The 19,192-nt window shown below is 51.3% G+C and overlaps 1 protein-coding gene across 1 annotated transcript in view; it reads right to left on the bottom strand.

The window, feature by feature from the left end:
• Positions 1–12,947, bottom strand: part of LOC140394377 (Na(+)/H(+) exchange regulatory cofactor NHE-RF2-like) — a 175,535-nt gene extending 162,588 nt beyond the window's left edge. The window contains exon 1 of the mRNA XM_072481582.1: positions 12,251–12,947. Coding sequence (XP_072337683.1) covers positions 12,251–12,460 — 210 coding nt within the window. The 5' untranslated portion in view covers positions 12,461–12,947. The remainder of the gene's footprint in view (positions 1–12,250) is intronic.
• Positions 12,948–19,192: the final 6,245 nt, after the last annotated feature.

The following is a 19,192-nucleotide window of genomic DNA, read 5'->3' as shown; positions in this document are numbered from 1 at the left end:
TCTGTCCCTCTCTCTCACACACACACTCACTCCCAACTCTGTTCCCCTCTCACACACACTCACTCCCAACTCTGTCCCTCTCTCTCACACACACTCACTCCCAACTCTGTCCCTCTCTCTCACACTCACTCACTCCCAACTCTGTCCCTCTCTCTCACACACACACTCACTCACAACTCTGTCCCTCTCACTCACACACTCACTCCCAACTCTGTGTCTCTCTCTCTCTCACACACACACTCTCTCCCAACGCTGTTCACCGCTCTCATACACACTCACTCCCAACTCTTTTCCCCACTCTCTCACACACACACTCACTCCCAACTCTGTTCCCCTCTTTCTCACACACTCACTCACAACTCTGTCTCTCTCTCTCTCACACACACTCACTCCCAACTCTGTTCCCCTCTCTCTCACACACACACACACACACACACTCACTCCCAACTCTGTCCCTCTCACTCACACACTCACTCCCAACTCTGTTCCCCTCTCTCTCACACACTCACTCCCAACTCTGTTCCCCTCTCTCTCACACACACACACTCACTCCCAACTCTGTCCCTCTCTCACACACTCACTCCCAACTCTGTTCCCCTCTCTCTCTCACACACACTCCCAACTCTGTCCCTCTCTGACACACTCACTCACTCCCAACTCTGTTCCCCCCTCTCTCTCACACACACACTCACATCTCTGTTCCCTTCTCTCTCTCTCTCTCACACACACACACTCCCAACTCTGTTCCCCTCTCTCACACACACTCATTCCCAACTCTGTTCCCCTCTCTCTCACACACACACTCACTACCCTGTCCCTCTCTCTCACACACACTCACTCACTCCCAACTCGGTCCCTCTCTCTCTTACACACACTCACTCCCAACTCGGTCCCTCTCTCTCACACACACACACTCACTCACTCCCAACTCGGTCCCTCTCTCTCACACACACACACACACACACACACACACACACTCACTCACTCCCAACTCTGTTCCCCTCTCTCTCTCTCTCTTACACACACACTCACTCCCAACTCTGTCCCTCTCTCTCACACACACACACTCACTTCCAACTCTGTCCCTCTCTCTCTCACACACACACTCACTCCCAACTCTGTCCCTCTCTCTCTCACACACACACTCACTCCCAACTCTGTCCCTCTCTCTCACACACTCACTCACTCACAACTCTGTTCCCCTCTCTCTTACACACAGTCACTCCCAACTCTGTCCCTCTCTCTCACACACACTCACTCACTCCCAACTCTGTCCCTCTCTCTCACACACACACTCACTCGCTCCCAACTCTGTTCCCCTCTCTCTCTCTCACACACACACACTCACAACTCTGTTCCCCTCTCTCTCACACACTCACGATTCTGTACCCCTCTCTCTCTCACACACACACCCCCAACTCTGTTCCCCTCTCTCTCTCACACACACACTCTCTCCCAACTCTGTTCCCCTCTCTCTCTCACACACACACTCACTCACTCCCAACTCTGTCCCTCTCTCTCTCTCTCACACACTCCCAACTCTGTCCCTCTCTCACACACACACTCACTCAACTCTGTCCCTCTCTCTCACACACACACTCACTCCCAACTCTGTCCCTCTCACTCACACACTCACTCCCAACTCTGTTCCCCTCTCTCTCACACACTCACTCCCAACTCTGTCTCTCTCTCTCACACTCACTCACTCCCAACTCTGTCCCTCTCTCTCACACACTCACTCCCAACTCTGTTCCTCTCTCTCACAAACACACACTCCCTACTCTGTCCGTCACTCTCACACACACACTCACAACTCTGTTCCCCTCTCTCACTCACACACACACTCCCTACTCTGTCCATCACTCTGACACACACTCACTCCCAACTCTGTTCCCCTCTCTCTCACACACACTCACTCCCAACTCTGTCCCTCTCTCTCGCACACACACACACTCATTCCCAACTCTGTTCCCCTCTCTCACACACACACACTCACAACTCTGTTCCCCTCTCTCTCTCACACTCACTCACTCCCAACTCTGTCCCTCTCTCTCACACACACACACTCCCAACTCTGTCCCTCTCTCTCACACACACTCGCTCCAAACTCTGTTCCCCTCCCTCACACACACACACACACTCCCAACTCTGTCCCTCTCACATACACACTCACTCCCAACTCTGTCCCTCTCTCACACACACACTCACAACTCTGTTCCCCTCTCTCTCACACACACTCACAACTCTGTTCCCCTCTCTCTCTCACACACACACACTCCCAACTCTGTTCCCCTCTCTCTCACACACACACTCACAACTCTGTTCCCCTCTCTCTCTCACACACACTCAACTCTGTTCCCTTCTCTCTCTCACACACTCACTCCCAACTCTGTTCCCCTCTCTCACACACACACTCAACTCTGTTCCCCCCTCTCTCTCTCACACACTCAACTCTGTCCCTCTCTCACACACACACACATCTCTGTTCCCTTCTCTCTCTCACACACACACACTCCCAACTCTGTTCCCCTCTCTCTCTCACACACACTCACTCCCAACTCTATTCCCCTCTCTCACACTCACTCCCAACTCTGTTCCCCTCTCTCTCACACACACACTCACTCCCAACTCTGTCCCTCTCTCTCACACACACACACACTCACTCCCAACTCTGTCCCTCTCTCTCTCACACACAAACACAACTCACTCCCAACTCTGTACCCCTCTCTCACACACACACCCCCCCAACTCTGTTCCCCTCTCTCTCTCACACACACTCTCTCCCAACTCTGTTCCCCTCTCTCACACACTCTGTTCCCCTCTCTCTCACACACACACACTCACTCCCAACTCTGTCCCTCTCTCTCACACACACACACACTCACTCCCAACTCTGTCCCTCTCTCTCTCACACACACACACAACTCACTCCCAACTCTGTTCCCCTCTCTCTCTCACACACTCACTCCCAACTCTGTTCCCCTCTCTCCCACACAACTCACTCCCAACTCTGTTCCCCTCTCTCTCACACACACACACAAATCTGTTCCCCTCTCTCACACACACACACTCACATCTCTGTTCCCTTCTCTCTCACACACACTCCCAACTCTGTTCCCCTCTCTCTCTCTCACACACACACAAACACTCACTCCCAACTCTGTTCCCCTCTCTCTCACACACACACACAACTCTGTTCCCCCCTCTCTCTCTCACACACACACTCACATCTCTGTTCCCTTCTCTCTCACACACACACAACTCTGTTCCCCTCTCTCACACACACACACACTCACACCCAACTCTGTTCCCCTCTCTCTCACACACACTCACACCCAACTCTGTTCCCCTCTGTCTCACACAGACACACAACTCTGTTCCCCTCTCTCTCTCACACACACACACACACAACTCTGTTCCCCCCTCTCTCTCACACACACACACTCACATCTCTGTTCCCTTCTCTCTCACACACACACCTCTGTTCCCCTCTCTCACATACACACACTCACATCTCTGTTCCCCTCTCTCTCTCACACACACACACACCCAACTCTGTTCCCCTCTCTCACACACACTCATTCCCAACTCTGTTCCCCTCTCTCTCACACAGACACACAACTCTGTTCCCCTCTCTCTCTCACACACACACACAACTCTGTTTCCCCCCTCTCTCTCACACACACTCACTCCCAACTCTGTTCCCCTCTTTCACTCACACACTCACTCCCAACTCTGTTCCCCTCTCTCCCACACAACTCACTCCCAACTCTGTTCCTCTCTCTCTCACACACACACACAACTCTGTTCCCCTCTCTCTCTCACACACACTCACAACTCTGTTCCCCTCTCTCTCACAATTCTGTACCCCTCTCTCACACACACACACACACAACTCTGTTCCTCTCTCTCTCTCACACACACACACTCACAACTCTGTTCCTCTCTCTCTCTCACACACTCACAATTCTGTACCCCTCTCTCACACACACACTCACTCCCAACTCTGTTCCCCTCCCTCACACACACTCGCTCCAAACTCTGTTCCCCTCCCTCACACACACACTCACTCCCAACTCTGTCCCTCTCACACACACACTCACTCCCAACTCTGTCCCTCTCACTCACACACTCACTCCCAACTCTGTTCCTCTCTCTCTCACACACACACACAACTCTGTTCCCCTCTCTCTCTCACACACACTCACATCTCTGTTCCCTTCTCTCTCTCACACACTCACACCCAACTCTGTTCCCCTCTCTCACACACAGACACACACACTCACCCCCAACTCTGTTCCCCTCTCTCTCTTACACACTCACTCCCAACTCTGTCCCTCTCTCTCACACACACACACACTCACTCCCAACTCTGTTCCCCTCTCTCTCACACACACTCGCTCCCAACTCTGTCCCTCTCACACACACACACACTCAACTCTGTTCCCCTCTCTCACACACACTCCCAACTCTGTTCCCCTCTCACACACACTCACTCCGAACTCTGTTCCCCTCTCTCTCACACACACTCAACTCTATTCCCCCCTCTCTCTCACACACACTCAACTCTGTCCCTCTCTCTCACACACACACTCACATCTCTGTTCCCTTCTCTCTCTCACACACACTCTCTCCCAACTCTGTTCCCCTCTCTCACACACTCTCTCACAACTCTGTTCCCCTCTCTCTCACACACACACTCACTCCCAACTCTGTCCCTCTCTCTCACACACACACACACTCACTCCCAACTCTGTCCCTCTCTCTCTCACACACACACACAACTCACTCCCAACTCTGTTCCCCTCTCTCTCTCACACACTCACTCCCAACTCTGTTCCCCTCTCTCCCACACAACTCACTCCCAAATCTGTTCCCCTCTCTCTCACACACACACACAAATCTGTTCCCCTCTCTCTCTCTCTCACACACACACAAACACTCACTCCCAACTCTGTTCCCCTCTCTCTCTCACACACTCACTCCCAACTCTGTTCCCCTCTCTCTCACACACACAACTCTGTTCCCCCCTCTCTCTCTCACACACACACTCACATCTCTGTTCCCCTCTCTCACACACACACACACTCACACCCAACTCTGTTCCCCTCTCTCACACACACACACACTCACACCCAACTCTGTTCCCCTCTCTCACACACACTCATTCCCAACTCTGTTCCCCTCTCTCTCACACAGACACACAACTCTGTTCCCCTCTCTCTCTCACACACACACACACAACTCTGTTCCCCCCTCTCTCTCACACACACACACTCACATCTCTGTTCCCTTCTCTCTCACACACACACCTCTGTTCCCCTCTCTCACATACACACACTCACATCTCTGTTCCCCTCTCTCTCTCACACACACACACCCAACTCTGTTCCCCTCTCTCACACACACTCATTCCCAACTCTGTTCCCCTCTCTCACACACACTCATTCCCAACTCTGTTCCCCTCTCTCTCACACAGACACACAACTCTGTTCCCCTCTCTCTCTCACACACACACACAACTCTGTTCCCCCCTCTCTCTCACACACACTCACTCCTAACTCTGTTCCCCTCTCTCCCTCACACACTCACTCCCAACTCTGTTCCCCTCTCTCCCACACAACTCACTCCCAACTCTGTTCCTCTCTCTCTCACACACACACACACAACTCTGTTCCCCTCTCTCTCTCACACACACTCACATCTCTGTTCCCTTCTCTCTCTCACACACTCACACCCAACTCTGTTCCCCTCTCTCACACACACTCACCCCCAACTCTGTTCCCCTCTCTCTCTTACACACACACTCACAACTCTGTTCCCCTCTCTCTCACAATTCTGTACCCCTCTCTCACACACACACAACTCTGTTCCTCTCTCTCTCTCACACACACACACTCACAACTCTGTTCCCCTCTCTCTCTCACACACTCACAATTCTGTACCCCTCTCTCACACACACACTCACTCCCAACTCTGTTCCCCTCCCTCACACACACTCGCTCCAAACTCTGTTCCCCTCCCTCACACACACACTCACTCCCAACTCTGTCCCTCTCACACACACACTCACTCCCAACTCTGTCCCTCTCACTCACACACACACACAACTCTGTTCCCCTCTCTCTCTCACACACACTCACATCTCTGTTCCCTTCTCTCTCTCACACACTCACACCCAACTCTGTTCCCCTCTCTCACACACACTCATTCCCAACTCTGTTCCCCTCTCTCACACAGACACACACACTCACCCCCAACTCTGTTCCCCTCTCTCTCTTACACACACACTCACAACTCTGTTCCCCTCTCTCTCACAATTCTGTACCCCTCTCTCACACACACACACACACACAACTCTGTTCCCCTCTCTCTCTCACACACACACACTCACAACTCTGTTCCCCTCTCTCTCTCACACACTCACAATTCTGTACCCCTCTCTCACACACACACTCACTCCCAACTCTGTTCCCCTCCCTCACACACACACACTCACTCCCAACTCTGTCCCTCTCACACACACACTCACTCCCAACTCTGTCCCTCTCACTCACACACTCACTCCCAACTCTGTCCCTCTCTCTCTCACACACTCACTCCCAACTCTGTTCCCCTCTCTCTCACACCCACACTCACTCCCAACTCTGTCCCTCTCACTCCCAACTCTGTCCCTCTCACTCACACACTCACTCCCAACTCTGTCCCTCTCTCTCACACACTCACTCCCAACTCTGTTCCCCTCTCTCTCACACACACACTCACTCCCAACTCTGTCCCTCTCTCTCACACACACACTCACTCCCAACTCTGTCCCTCTCTCTCACACACACACACACTCACTCCCAACTCTGTTCCCCTCTCTCTCACACACACTCGCTCCCAACTCTGTCCCTCTCACACACACACACACAGTCACTCCCAACTCTGTTCCCCTCTCTCTCACACACACACTCAACTCTGTTCCCCTCTCTCACACACACACTCCCAACTCTGTTCCCCTCTCACACACACTCACTCCCAACTCTGTTCCCCTCTCTCTCACACACACTCAACTCTATTCCCCCCTCTCTCTCACACACACTCAACTCTGTCCCTCTCTCTCACACATACACTCACATCTCTGTTCCCTTCTCTCTCTCACACACACACACTCACTCCCAACTCTGTCCCTCTCTCACACACTCACAACTCTGTCCCTCTCTCTCTCTCACACACACACTCACTCTCAACTCTATACCCCTCTCTCACACTCACTCCCAACTCTGTTCCCCTCTCACACACACACTCACTCCCAACTCTGTCCCTCTCTCACACTCACTCACTCCCAACTCTATTCCTCCCTCTCTCTCACACACACTCCCAACTCTGTTCCCTACTCTCTCACTCACTCCCAACTCTGTTCCCCTCTCTCACACACACACTCACAACTCCGTTCACCTCTCTCACACATGCACACTCACTCCCAACTCTGTTCCCCTCTCTCTCACACACTCACTCCCAACTCTGTTCCCCTCTCTCACACACACTCTCTCCCAACTCTGTTCCCCTCTCTCTCACACACACCCTCACAACTCTGTTCCCATCTCTCTCACACACGCACTCACTACTCTGTCCGTCTCTCTCACTCACACACTCACTCCCAACTCTGTCCCTCTGTCTCACACACACTCACTCACAACTCTGTTCCCCTCTCTCTCTCTCTCACACTCACTCACTCCCAACTCTGTCCCTCTCTCTCACACACACACACTCCCAACTCTGTCCCTCTCTCTCACACACACACTCACAACTCTGTTCCCCTCTCTCTCACACACACACTCACAACTCTGTTCCCCTCTCTCTCTCACACACACACACTCCCAACTCTGTTCCCCTCTCTCTCTCACACACACACTCAACTCTGTTCCCCTCTCTCTCACACACACACACAACTCTGTTCCCCTCTCTCTCTCACACACACACTCAACTCTGTTCCCTTCTCTCTCTCACACACTCACTCCCAACTCTGTTCCCCTCTCTCACACACACACTCAACTCTGTTCCCCCCTCTCTCTCACACACACTCAACTCTGTCCCTCTCTCTCACACACACTCACATCTCTGTTCCCTTCTCTCTCTCACACACACACACTCCCAACTCTGTTCCCCTCTCTCTCTCACACACACTCACTCCCAACTCTATTCCCCTCTCTCACACTCACTCCCAACTCTGTTCCCCTCTCACACACACACACACACACTCACTCCCAACTCTGTCCCTCTCTCACACTCACTCACTCCCAACTCTGTCCCTCTCTCACACACTCACTCACTCACAACTCTGTCCCTCTCTCTCACACACACACTCACTCCCAACTCTATTCCCCTCTCTCACACTCACTCCCAACTCTGTTCCACCCTCTCTCTCACACACACTCCCAACTCTGTTCCCCTCTCTCTCACTCACTCCCAACTCTGTTCCCCTCTCTCACACACACACTCAATTCTGTTCCTCCCTCTCTCTCACACACACTCCCAACTCTGTTCCCCTCTCTCTCACTCACTCCCAACTCTGTTCCCCTCTCTCACACACACACTCCCAACTCTGATCCCCTCTCTCACACACACACACTCACTCCCAACTCTGTTCCCCTCTCTCTCACACACACCCTCACAACTCTGTCCGTCTCTCTCACTCACACACTCACTCCCAACTCTGTCCCTCTCTCTCTCACACACACTCACTCCCAACTCTGTCCCTCTGTCTCACACACACTCACTCACAACTCTGTTCCCCTCTCTCTCTCACACTCACAATTCTGTACCCCTCTCTCACACACACTCGCTCCAAACTCTGTTCCCCTCCCTCACACACACACACTCACTCCCAACTCTGTCCCTCTCACACACACACTCACTCCCAACTCTGTCCCTCTCTCTCACACACACACTCAACTCTGTTCCCCTCTCTCTCTCACACACACTCCCAACTCTGTTCCCCTCTCTCTCTCACACACACACTCAACTCTGTTCCCTTCTCTCTCTCACACACTCACTCCCAACTCTGTTCCCCTCTCTCACACACACACTCACAACTCTGTTCCCCCCTCTCTCTCACACACACTCAACTCTGTCCCTCTCTCTCACACACACACTCCCAACTCTGTTCCCCTCTGTCTCTCACACACACACACACACTCACTCACTCACAACTCTGTCCCTCTCTCACACACTCACTCACTCACAACTCTGTCCCTCTCTCTCTCTCACACACACACTCACTCCCAACTCTATTCCCCTCTCTCACACTCACTCCCAACTCTGTCCCTCTCTCTCACACACACACACACACTCACTCCCAACTCTGTTCCCCTCTCTCACACACACTCTCTACCAACTCTGTTCCCCTCTCTCTCACACACACCCTCACAACTCTGTTCCCATCTCTCTCACACACGCACTCACTACTCTGTCCGTCTCTCTCACTCACACAGTCACTCCCAACTCTGTCCCTCTGTCTCACACACACTCACTCCCAACTCTGTTCCCCTCCCTCACACACACTCGCTCCAAACTCTGTTCCCCTCCCTCACACACACACACTCACTACCAACTCTGTCCCTCTCTCACACACTCACTCACAACTCTGTCCCTCTCTCTCTCACACACACACACACTCACTCCCAACTCTATTCCCCTCTCTCACACTCACTCCCAACTCTGTCCCTCTCTCTCTCTCTCACTCCCAACTCTGTCCCTCTCTCACACACACACTCCCAACTCTGTCCCTCTCTCTCACACACACTCACTCACTCCCAACTCTGTCCCTCTCTCTCTCACACACACACTCCCTCACTCCCAACTCTGTCCCTCTCACACACACACTCACTCCCAACTCTGTTCCCCTTCCCTCACACACACTCACTCCCAACTCTGTCCCTCCCTCACACACACTCTCTCCCAACTCTGTTCCCCTCTCTCTCACACACACCCCCTCAACTCTGTTCCCATCTCTCTCACACACGCACTCACTACTCTGTCCGTCTCTCTCACTCACACACTCACTCCCAACTCTGTCCCTCTGTCTCACACACACTCACTCACAACTCTGTTCCCCTCTCTCTCACACACACTCACTCCCAACTCTGTTCCCCTCCCTCACACACACTCGCTCCAAACTCTGTTCCCCTCCCTCACACACACACTCACTCCCAACTCTGTCCCTCTCACACACACACTCACTCCCAACTCTGCCCCTCTCACACACACACTCACTCCCAACTCTGTCCCTCTCTCTCACTCACACACTCACAACTCTGTTCCCCTCTCTCTCTCACACACACTCTCCCAACTCTGTTCCCCTCTCTCTCTCACACACACTCAACTCTGTTCCCCTCTCTCTCTCTCACACACACTCCCAACTCTGTTCCCCTCTCTCTCTCTCACACACTCAACTCTGTTCCCTTCTCTCTCTCACACACACAACTCTGTCCCTCTCTCTCACACACACTCAACTCTGTTCCCTTCTCTCTCTCACACACACTCACTCCCAACTCTGTCCCTCTCTCACACACTCACTCACAACTCTGTCCCTCTCTCTCTCGCACACACACACACTCACTCCCAACTCTATTCCCCTCTCTCACACTCACTCCCAACTCTGTCCCTCTCTCTCTCTCTCACTCCCAACTCTGTCCCTCTCTCACACACACACTCCCAACTCTGTCCCTCTCTCTCACACACACTCACTCACTCCCAACTCTGTCCCTCTCTCTCTCACACACACACTCCCTCACTCCCAACTCTGTCCCTCTCTGTCACACACACACACACACTCCCAACTCTGTCCCTCTCTCTCTCTCTCTCACACACACACACACACACACACACACACTCCCTCACTCCCAACTCTGTCCCTCTCACACACACACTCACTCCCAACTCTGCCCCTCTCACACACACACTCACTCCCAACTCTGTCCCTCTCTCTCACTCACACACTCACAACTCTGTTCCCCTCTCTCTCTCACACACACTCTCCCAACTCTGTTCCCCTCTCTCTCTCACACACACTCAACTCTGTTCCCCTCTCTCTCTCTCACACACACTCCCAACTCTGTTCCCCTCTCTCTCTCTCACACACTCAACTCTGTTCCCTTCTCTCTCTCACACACACAACTCTGTCCCTCTCTCTCACACACACTCAACTCTGTTCCCTTCTCTCTCTCACACACATTCACTCCCAACTCTGTCCCTCTCTCACACACTCACTCACAACTCTGTCCCTCTCTCTCTCACACACACACACACTCACTCCCAACTCTATTCCCCTCTCTCACACTCACTCCCAACTCTGTCCCTCTCTCTCTCTCTCACTCCCAACTCTGTCCCTCTCTCACACACACACTCCCAACTCTGTCCCTCTCTCTCACACACACACTCACTCACTCCCAACTCTGTCCCTCTCTCTCTCACACACACACTCCCTCACTCCCAACTCTGTCCCTCTCTGTCACACACACACACACACTCCCAACTCTGTCCCTCTCTCTCTCTCTCTCACACACACACACACACACACACACACTCCCTCACTCCCAACTCTGTCCCTCTCTCTCACACACTCACTCCCAACTCTGTCCCTCTCTCTCACACACACACTCACTCCCAACTCTGTCCCTCTCTCTCACACACTCACTCCCAACTCTGTCCCCCTCTCTCACACACACACTCACTCCCAACTCTGTCTCTCGCACACACACGACTCAGTCACAACTCCGTCCCTCTCTCTCTCACACACAACAATGTTTATTGATTTCGCAAGGCCGTCATTGTTTTGCCTGGGTTGAAGTATTCACGTACTGCAGCAAACTCGTTGGGACGTCTGCACGAAAGGCAATTCCCCCAATCCCCCACACCCTCCATATACCAACTCTCCCCTTTCCCTTTAATATCTCAACACCTTCAAACGCCCCCTTGGAAACCAGTTGTGTGTGTGTGAGAGAGAGGGAGAGAGATGGGGATCTTAAATCGTTGATCTTTACGGCCAATTTCTGTCTGTACACAAACAGTGGCTGAAATAACTGCCCGAACTGCTGCAACGCGAGATTATTCCCATTAAACTCCACTGGGTTCCTCCCCATCGCGGGGAACATGTCCCTGTTACTCGCTTGGTGGCGACTGAAAAGGCTGCAATATTTTCTTTTTTTTTTAAATTAAATAGGGAGGAGAGAAACTTTGCTCCGCGGTGCGGGTGCCAGTCGGTTACCTGGTTGTGGGTTTCCTTCTCCACGTTCTCGCTGTTCACCTCCAGCACCCGGTCCCCGGCGGACAGACCGGACGCCTCGGCCGGCGAGCCGGGCTCCACTTTGCGGATGAACTGGCCGCTTTTGCCCTTCTCGCCGTGCAAGTGGAAACCGTAACCGCACTCGCCCTTTATCATGTGGCACAAGCGGGGCTTGAGGTGGTCCTTGGCCATCCTGCCGCCGGGGCTCTGGGTCAATTTCAGCCCCTCCGCTGGTCAGTTTCAGGTGTTTGCTTCACCTCCTCTCCCCGGGCTGCAAATAAACTTTTCGCTCTTGCGGTTATTCCCCGTGGCGTGCTCTTCTTGTCCGTCCGCCACTCTTCCCCCTCCCAGGCTCGGTGACAGCTCCCTCTCTCTGCCCCCCACACCGTGCGGTTATATTTCCACAGGGAACGCCGAAGGGAAGCTGCCTCTGCGCACCTCCCTTTAAAACCCTCCTCGGAAACTTCCAAACCCTCCCGCACTGAAACGCACAACTCCAGCGCTGACCAGCAGAAATCAGCTGCTGTCCCTCTGGCAAAAGGGGAAGAAAATCCCCTGCGTTGTCCAGCAAAACCACGCTTTCATTAAAGTCTGCAAGATTTACAAACAAACGATGCCAAGGGTTTGAAACAGGAGCAGGCCGACACGCACAGAGGACAGTGATGACAGGCTAGAAACAATGACAATTTACTCTCTCTCTCTCTCTATTTTTTTTAAGTTCAAGTTTTTTGTAGCTGGCCTCTTGTTTAGGCTGACTGCCACCTACCGAAAGCCGGGGGCAACGGCAAGACCTGAAACCAGGGTGTCATATAACTCGACACATCACATTTGTAAACACTAAAAGAGTTTCACTTGGAACACAAACTTCTTAATCCAAAATGAAGGCAAAGAGCTCTGGTCACTGTGGTAAACCATTGTTAGTATATTATATGTGTTGTGGTAAACTGCTACTGTATTACATTACGAAGTCTTACAACACCAGGTTAAAGTCCAACAGGTTTGTTTCGATGTCACTAGCTTTTGGAGCGCTGCTCCTTCCTCAGGTGAATGAAGAGGTCTGTTCCAGAAACATATATATAGACAAATTCAAAGATGCCAAACAATGCTTGGAATGCGACCATTAGCAGGTGATTAAATCTTTACAGATCCAGAGATGGGGTAACCCCAGGTTCATGCACAAGTTTGAACAGGACCTACTCACCGCACAGGACCTACAACCGACGTTATACACCAGATACATCGATGACATTTTTTTCCTTTGGACCCACGGCGAAGAATCACTGAAACGACTACACAATGACGTTAATAAGTTCCATCCAACCATCAGACTCACCATGGACTACTCTCCAAAATCAGTTGCATTCTTGGACACACTCGTCTCCATCAAGGACGGTCACCTCAGCACTTCGCTTTACCGCAAACCCACGGATAACCTCACGATGCTCCACTTTCTCCAGCTTCCACCCGAAACACATTAAAGAAGCCATCCCCTATGGACAAGCTCTCCGTATACACAGGATCTGCTCAGACAAGGAGGAGCATAACAGACATCTACAGACGTTGAAAGATGCCCTCGTACGAACGGGATATGGCACTCGACTCATCGATCGGCAGTTCCAACGCGCTACAGCGAAAAACCGCACCGACCTCCTCAGAAGACAAACATGGGACACAACCGACAGAATACCCTTCGTCGTCCAGTACTTCCCCGGAGCAGAGAAACTATGTCACCTTCTTCACAGCCTTCAACACGTCATTGATGATGATGAACATCTTGCCAAGGTCATCCCCACACCCCCACTTCTTGCCTTCAAACAACCGCGCAACCTCAAACAAACCATTGTTTGCAGCAAACTACCCAGTCTTCAGAACAGTGACCACGACACCACACAACCCTGCCATGGCAATCTCTGCAAGACGTGCCAGATCATCGACATGGATACCACTATTACACGTGAGAACACCACCCACCAGGTACGCAGTACATACTCGTGCGACTCGGCCAACGTTGTCTACCTCATATGCTGCAGGAAAGGATGTCCCGAAGCGCAGTACATTAGCGAGACCATGCAGACGCTGCGACAACGCATGAACGGACATCGCGTGACAATCACCAGGCAGGAATGTTCCCTTCCAGTCAGGGAACACTTCAGCAGTCAAGGGCATTCACCCTCTGATCTCCGGGTAAGCGTTCTCCAAGGCGGCTTCAGGATGCGCGGCAACGCAGAATCGCCGAGCAGAAACCTATAGCCAAGTTCCGCACACATGAGTGCGGCCTCAACCGGGACCTGGGATTCATGTCGCATTACATTCATCCCCCACCATCTGGCCTGCGAAATCCTACCAACTGTCCTGGCTTGATACAATTCACACCTCTTTAACCTGGGGTTACCCCATCTCTGGATCTGTAAAGATTTAATCACCTGCTAATGGTCGCATTCCAAGCAATGTTTGGCATCTTTGAATTTGTCTATATATATGTTTCTGGAACAGACCTCTTCATTCACCTGAGGAAGGAGCAGCGCTCCAAAAGCTAGTGACATCGAAACAAACCTGTTGGACTTTAACCTGGTGTTGTAAGACTTCGTACTGTGCTCACCCCAGTCCAACGCCGGCATCTCCACATCACTGTATTACATGTAATGTGGTAAACCACTGCCTGATGGCTCCGCCTCCCTTCAGGCTCGGTATAAAGGTGGCTGATCTCCGCCCCTGCTCCAGTTCAGGATCAGAGGCCAGGAGGCTTTCTGTTTAGCTTATTAAAGCCTCAGTTACGTTCACTACTCGTCTTGTGTTCATTGATGGCACATCAGTCATTTTGTGGTGTCTCCCCCCCCCTTCCCATTGCTGTTAAATTTGACCAACACTGACCCCCCCTTCCTTCTGGAAGTCTGACCAACAGCCCCCAAGGGCGGCCCTCAATGTAGTCCTCTGGCAATTTAGATTACAAAGCCAAGTGTGGTAAGGATTACATTGTGATCTGACTCCAGGTCCACTGCAATGTGGTTGACTCTGAAATGGCTCAAGGGCAATTAGGCATGGGCGATAAATGCTGGCCCAGTCGGTGATGCCCATATCAGAACATGGAACAGAGACCATGTGGGGGGGTGGGGTGGGGTGGGGGGAAGTGGTCAGATTTACAAAGCTATTAAAAATAAGAAGGCAAATTGATAAAGGGAATGCACATACGAATTGTATAGGGACATATAGTCCATAATGCTAAACCCATATGATAATAATAATTTTTATCAGTGTCCCAATTAGGCATACATTAACACAGCAATGAAGTTACTGTGAAAATCCCCTGTTTGGGTACACTGAGTGAGAATTCAGAATGTCCAATACACCTAACAAGCACGTCTTTCGGGACTTGTTTGAGAAACTGGAGCACCCGGGGGAAACCCACGCAGACAAGGGTAGTACGTGCAGACTCCTCAGAGACCCAAGTCGGGAATCAAACCCGGGTCCCAAGCGCAGTGAAACAACAGTGCTAATCACTGTGCTACCATGCCACCCATACATTCTTGATTAATAAGGAGATCAGGGGTTATGGGGAGTAGGCAGGAGAATGGGACTGAGAAATATATCAGCCATGATTGAACGGCGGAGCAGACCCGAGGGGCCGAGTGGCCTGATTCTGATCGTTTATCTTCTGGTCTTATGGAGCATTGGTTAGGTAGCAGATTGAATCTTGAGGTTCAGCACAGCGGGAGAGGTGGTCACATTGGCTACCTGCCTCTCTTCAATACCCTTACCGCTCCCAGTGTCCCCAAAGAAACTCCCAATACTTATCCCTTAATCAACATCACTAAAACTAGGTGATTTGATTGCTATCACATTGCTGTTTGTGGGATCTTGCTGTGCACAAATTGGCTGCTGTAAGTGTCGTTACATAAGTAACTACACTTCGAAAGAGCTTCAAATGCCTTAAATCTCTTTGGGCCATCTGGTGGTCATGAAAGGGTGCTTTATAAATGCAAGATTATGCAAATTCAAGATTTATTTTTAAAACGATACAGATGTTTGCATGTTTTTAGAGAAGGGGGCACTTTTGTTCACTTAATTGAGGTTGATGGCTCTGGGCGAAGCCAGCTTCATCCTCATTAGCAATGAAGTCAAGTAAAATATGTTCACACAGATGTTCCTGTTCCATTCACCATCGTGACGGAAACAATTAATGTGCACTGCACCAGTCCAGACCCACAGGAGATACAGTAATTCCCCCACTTGGGCCACTTAACATAAGCCCCCCCCCCGGAATTCCCCCACTTGGGCCACTTAACATAAGCCCCCCCCCCCCCCCGGAGAAGCAAGCGGGAATGTAAGCTGTAGGATTCGTAGGTTTGAAGCTGTGTGTCCGCCTTCCAAATTTGGGGTCTTGAAATGGCTGCCACAATGTCCCAACTCCCTATAAACATCCTTGTTAAAGGAAGGGTGGGGGGTTATAAATACTAAGGGAAGGTGCTTCCTGTCCTCAGCCAGCTCCCACGCTCCCTCCCTGGGCAGACTTTTGGATCAGTCAGAGTTCAGAGGCAAACTTAACCGATTGAACCTTTCTCTAGCAGACAGATGTTAGAGAAAATGCAGTCCATGGGATAAATCCTGTTGATTTTTCATTTGGCGGTCCCTCAATGTGTATAAAAAAAACATAAAGGTTGTGACTGGATTCCTAATTCCACAGGCCTGAGCGATGTTTTTACATTACAACTAAGACAAAAGTTCAGAAAGATACTTAATTGCCTGTACAGCATCTTGGACCATCCTGAAGTCCTGAAAGGTGCGACAGAAATGCAACTCTTTCTTTCCAATGATCTTGCATGAGTGTATTGTAGCGTGGATACTTTACAATTCTTCTTAAAGCTAGGAGCTATGAAATTAGACCTATCAAACTATTGGACAATCTAGTTTTTTTTAAGTAATTCTTTCATGGTATTTGGGCATTGCTTGTTTTTTTTATTTGTTCATGGGATGTGGGTGTCGCTGGCCGGGCCAGCAGTTGTTGCCCATCCATGAGGGCATTTAAGAGTCAAACCACATTGCTGTGGATCTGGAATCACGTGTAGGCCAGACCAAGGTATTGCCTTTCCTAAAAGACATTAGGTTGCTTTTGTAAGGGCCCCGAAGAATCCAGCACGAGTTTTAAGGATACAAAAAAATAACGTTTATTTACTATAACAATATATACATAACAGTAGCAGTAACTTCCCTTGCTACCTTCTCCTTCCTCCTGGTTCCTGAACTGGCCAGCTTATTTATAGTAGGAGTTTCTCCGCCCCCCTCATTGGGGAAGTTCATACTCCCATAGGACTGTGGGATAGTCATTAGTCCCCAGCCAATCGTCAGTAGGCAGGTTATAACATCCCTCCCCCCCAAAGCCCAAGGAATCCACCGTAGACCCTGGCGAAGGAAGACGTCGAACTCGTTTGGCCGCAGGCCGGACACCATTTGCACGCGGCGCTGGATCAGGCGGCGTATAACGAGACGAAGACCGGCGCTTCCGTGATGAACGGCGCGGTTGTACATCCACGGCCTGTGGACCCGAGGATTCCCCCTCTGATTCATCCTGTGTCTCCATCTCGGAGTCAGAGTCTGCTGCCTCCGTCATGTCAGCGTCTCTATCCCCATTCGGTCCCGTCATGACCTGCGCAGGCTTTGAGTGAGGCACCAGTGGAAGATTTGGAGGACTACCTTCCCTTGTTTCTGGTCTTTGCCGCTGTTGAACTCAGTTCTGGGGGCGGGGAATCTTTTGCGGGGATGATCTTCTGGACCGGACGTGGTCTACATGTTTTCGCTGGAGACAACCCTGGGCTTGCACTTCCATTCCCTGTAGCTCCTGTACTCCTCGCTCTGCGCTCTCTCGGGACAAGACTATTTGTATTGCCTGTTGAAAAGTCAATGTTGGCTCCGCTAACAACTTTCTCTGGGTTGTTAATACCGCAAACCAAACGGTCGCGTAACATTTCTGACAAGGTCTCACCATAGTCACAGTATTCCGCAATCCCGCGTAGCCTGGATAAAAAATCGGCAAGGGATTCTCCAGGGGTCCTCTCAGCGGTATTAAACCGGTAACGCTGGACTATCGTGGACGGGGTTGGGTTAAAGTGTTGCCCCACTATATTCACAAGTTCGTCAAACGTTTTGGTGTCCGGCGCAGCTGGGTACGTAAGGCTCCTAATCACCCCAAACGTATGCGGCCCGCAGGCGGTGAGCAATATGACCACCTGGCGCTCGTTTTCAGTGATATTGTTTGCCCGGAAATAGTAACGCATCCGTTGTGTGTACTGGTTCCAGCTTTCCAGCGCAGCATCAAAAACACCCAAACGTCCGTACAGAGGCATGGTATAATAGAAAACAACTTCCAACCTGTATCCAACAAAAATCCAGGGAGGTGGCTTCAGCAGTGTAGACAGCTATTCACTTTTACCTTCGTCGCCAGTTTTGTAAGGGCCCCGAAGAATCCAGCACGAGTTTTAAGGATACAAAATAATAACGTTTATTTACTATAACAATATATACATAACAGTAGCAGTAACTTCCCTTGCTACCTTCTCCTTCCTCCTGGTTCCTGGACTGGCCAGCTTATTTATAGTAGGAGTTTCTCCGCCCCCCTCATTGGGGAAGTTCATACTCCCATAGGATTGTGAGATAGTCATTAGTCCCCAGCCAATCGTCAGTAGGCAGGTTATAACAGTTGCCCATCCCTAACTGCCCTTGAGAAGGTGGTGGTGTGCTGCCTTCTTAAACCACTGCAGTCTGACTCTTCTGTTGCAGTTTGATTCAATTCAGTGGTTTGCTCAGCCATTTCAGAGGGCAGGTAAGAGTTAACTGCATTTCCGTGGGTCTGGAGTCACATGTAGGCCAGACCAGGTAACAACAGCAGATTTCCTTCCCTAAAGGGCAATAATGAACCAGATGGGTTTTTGT

Source organism: Scyliorhinus torazame, chromosome 17 (genome assembly GCF_047496885.1).
Source record: "Scyliorhinus torazame isolate Kashiwa2021f chromosome 17, sScyTor2.1, whole genome shotgun sequence".
Taxonomy (NCBI): Eukaryota; Metazoa; Chordata; class Chondrichthyes; order Carcharhiniformes; family Scyliorhinidae; genus Scyliorhinus; species Scyliorhinus torazame.
This window is presented reverse-complemented; position numbering and strand designations above follow the sequence as displayed.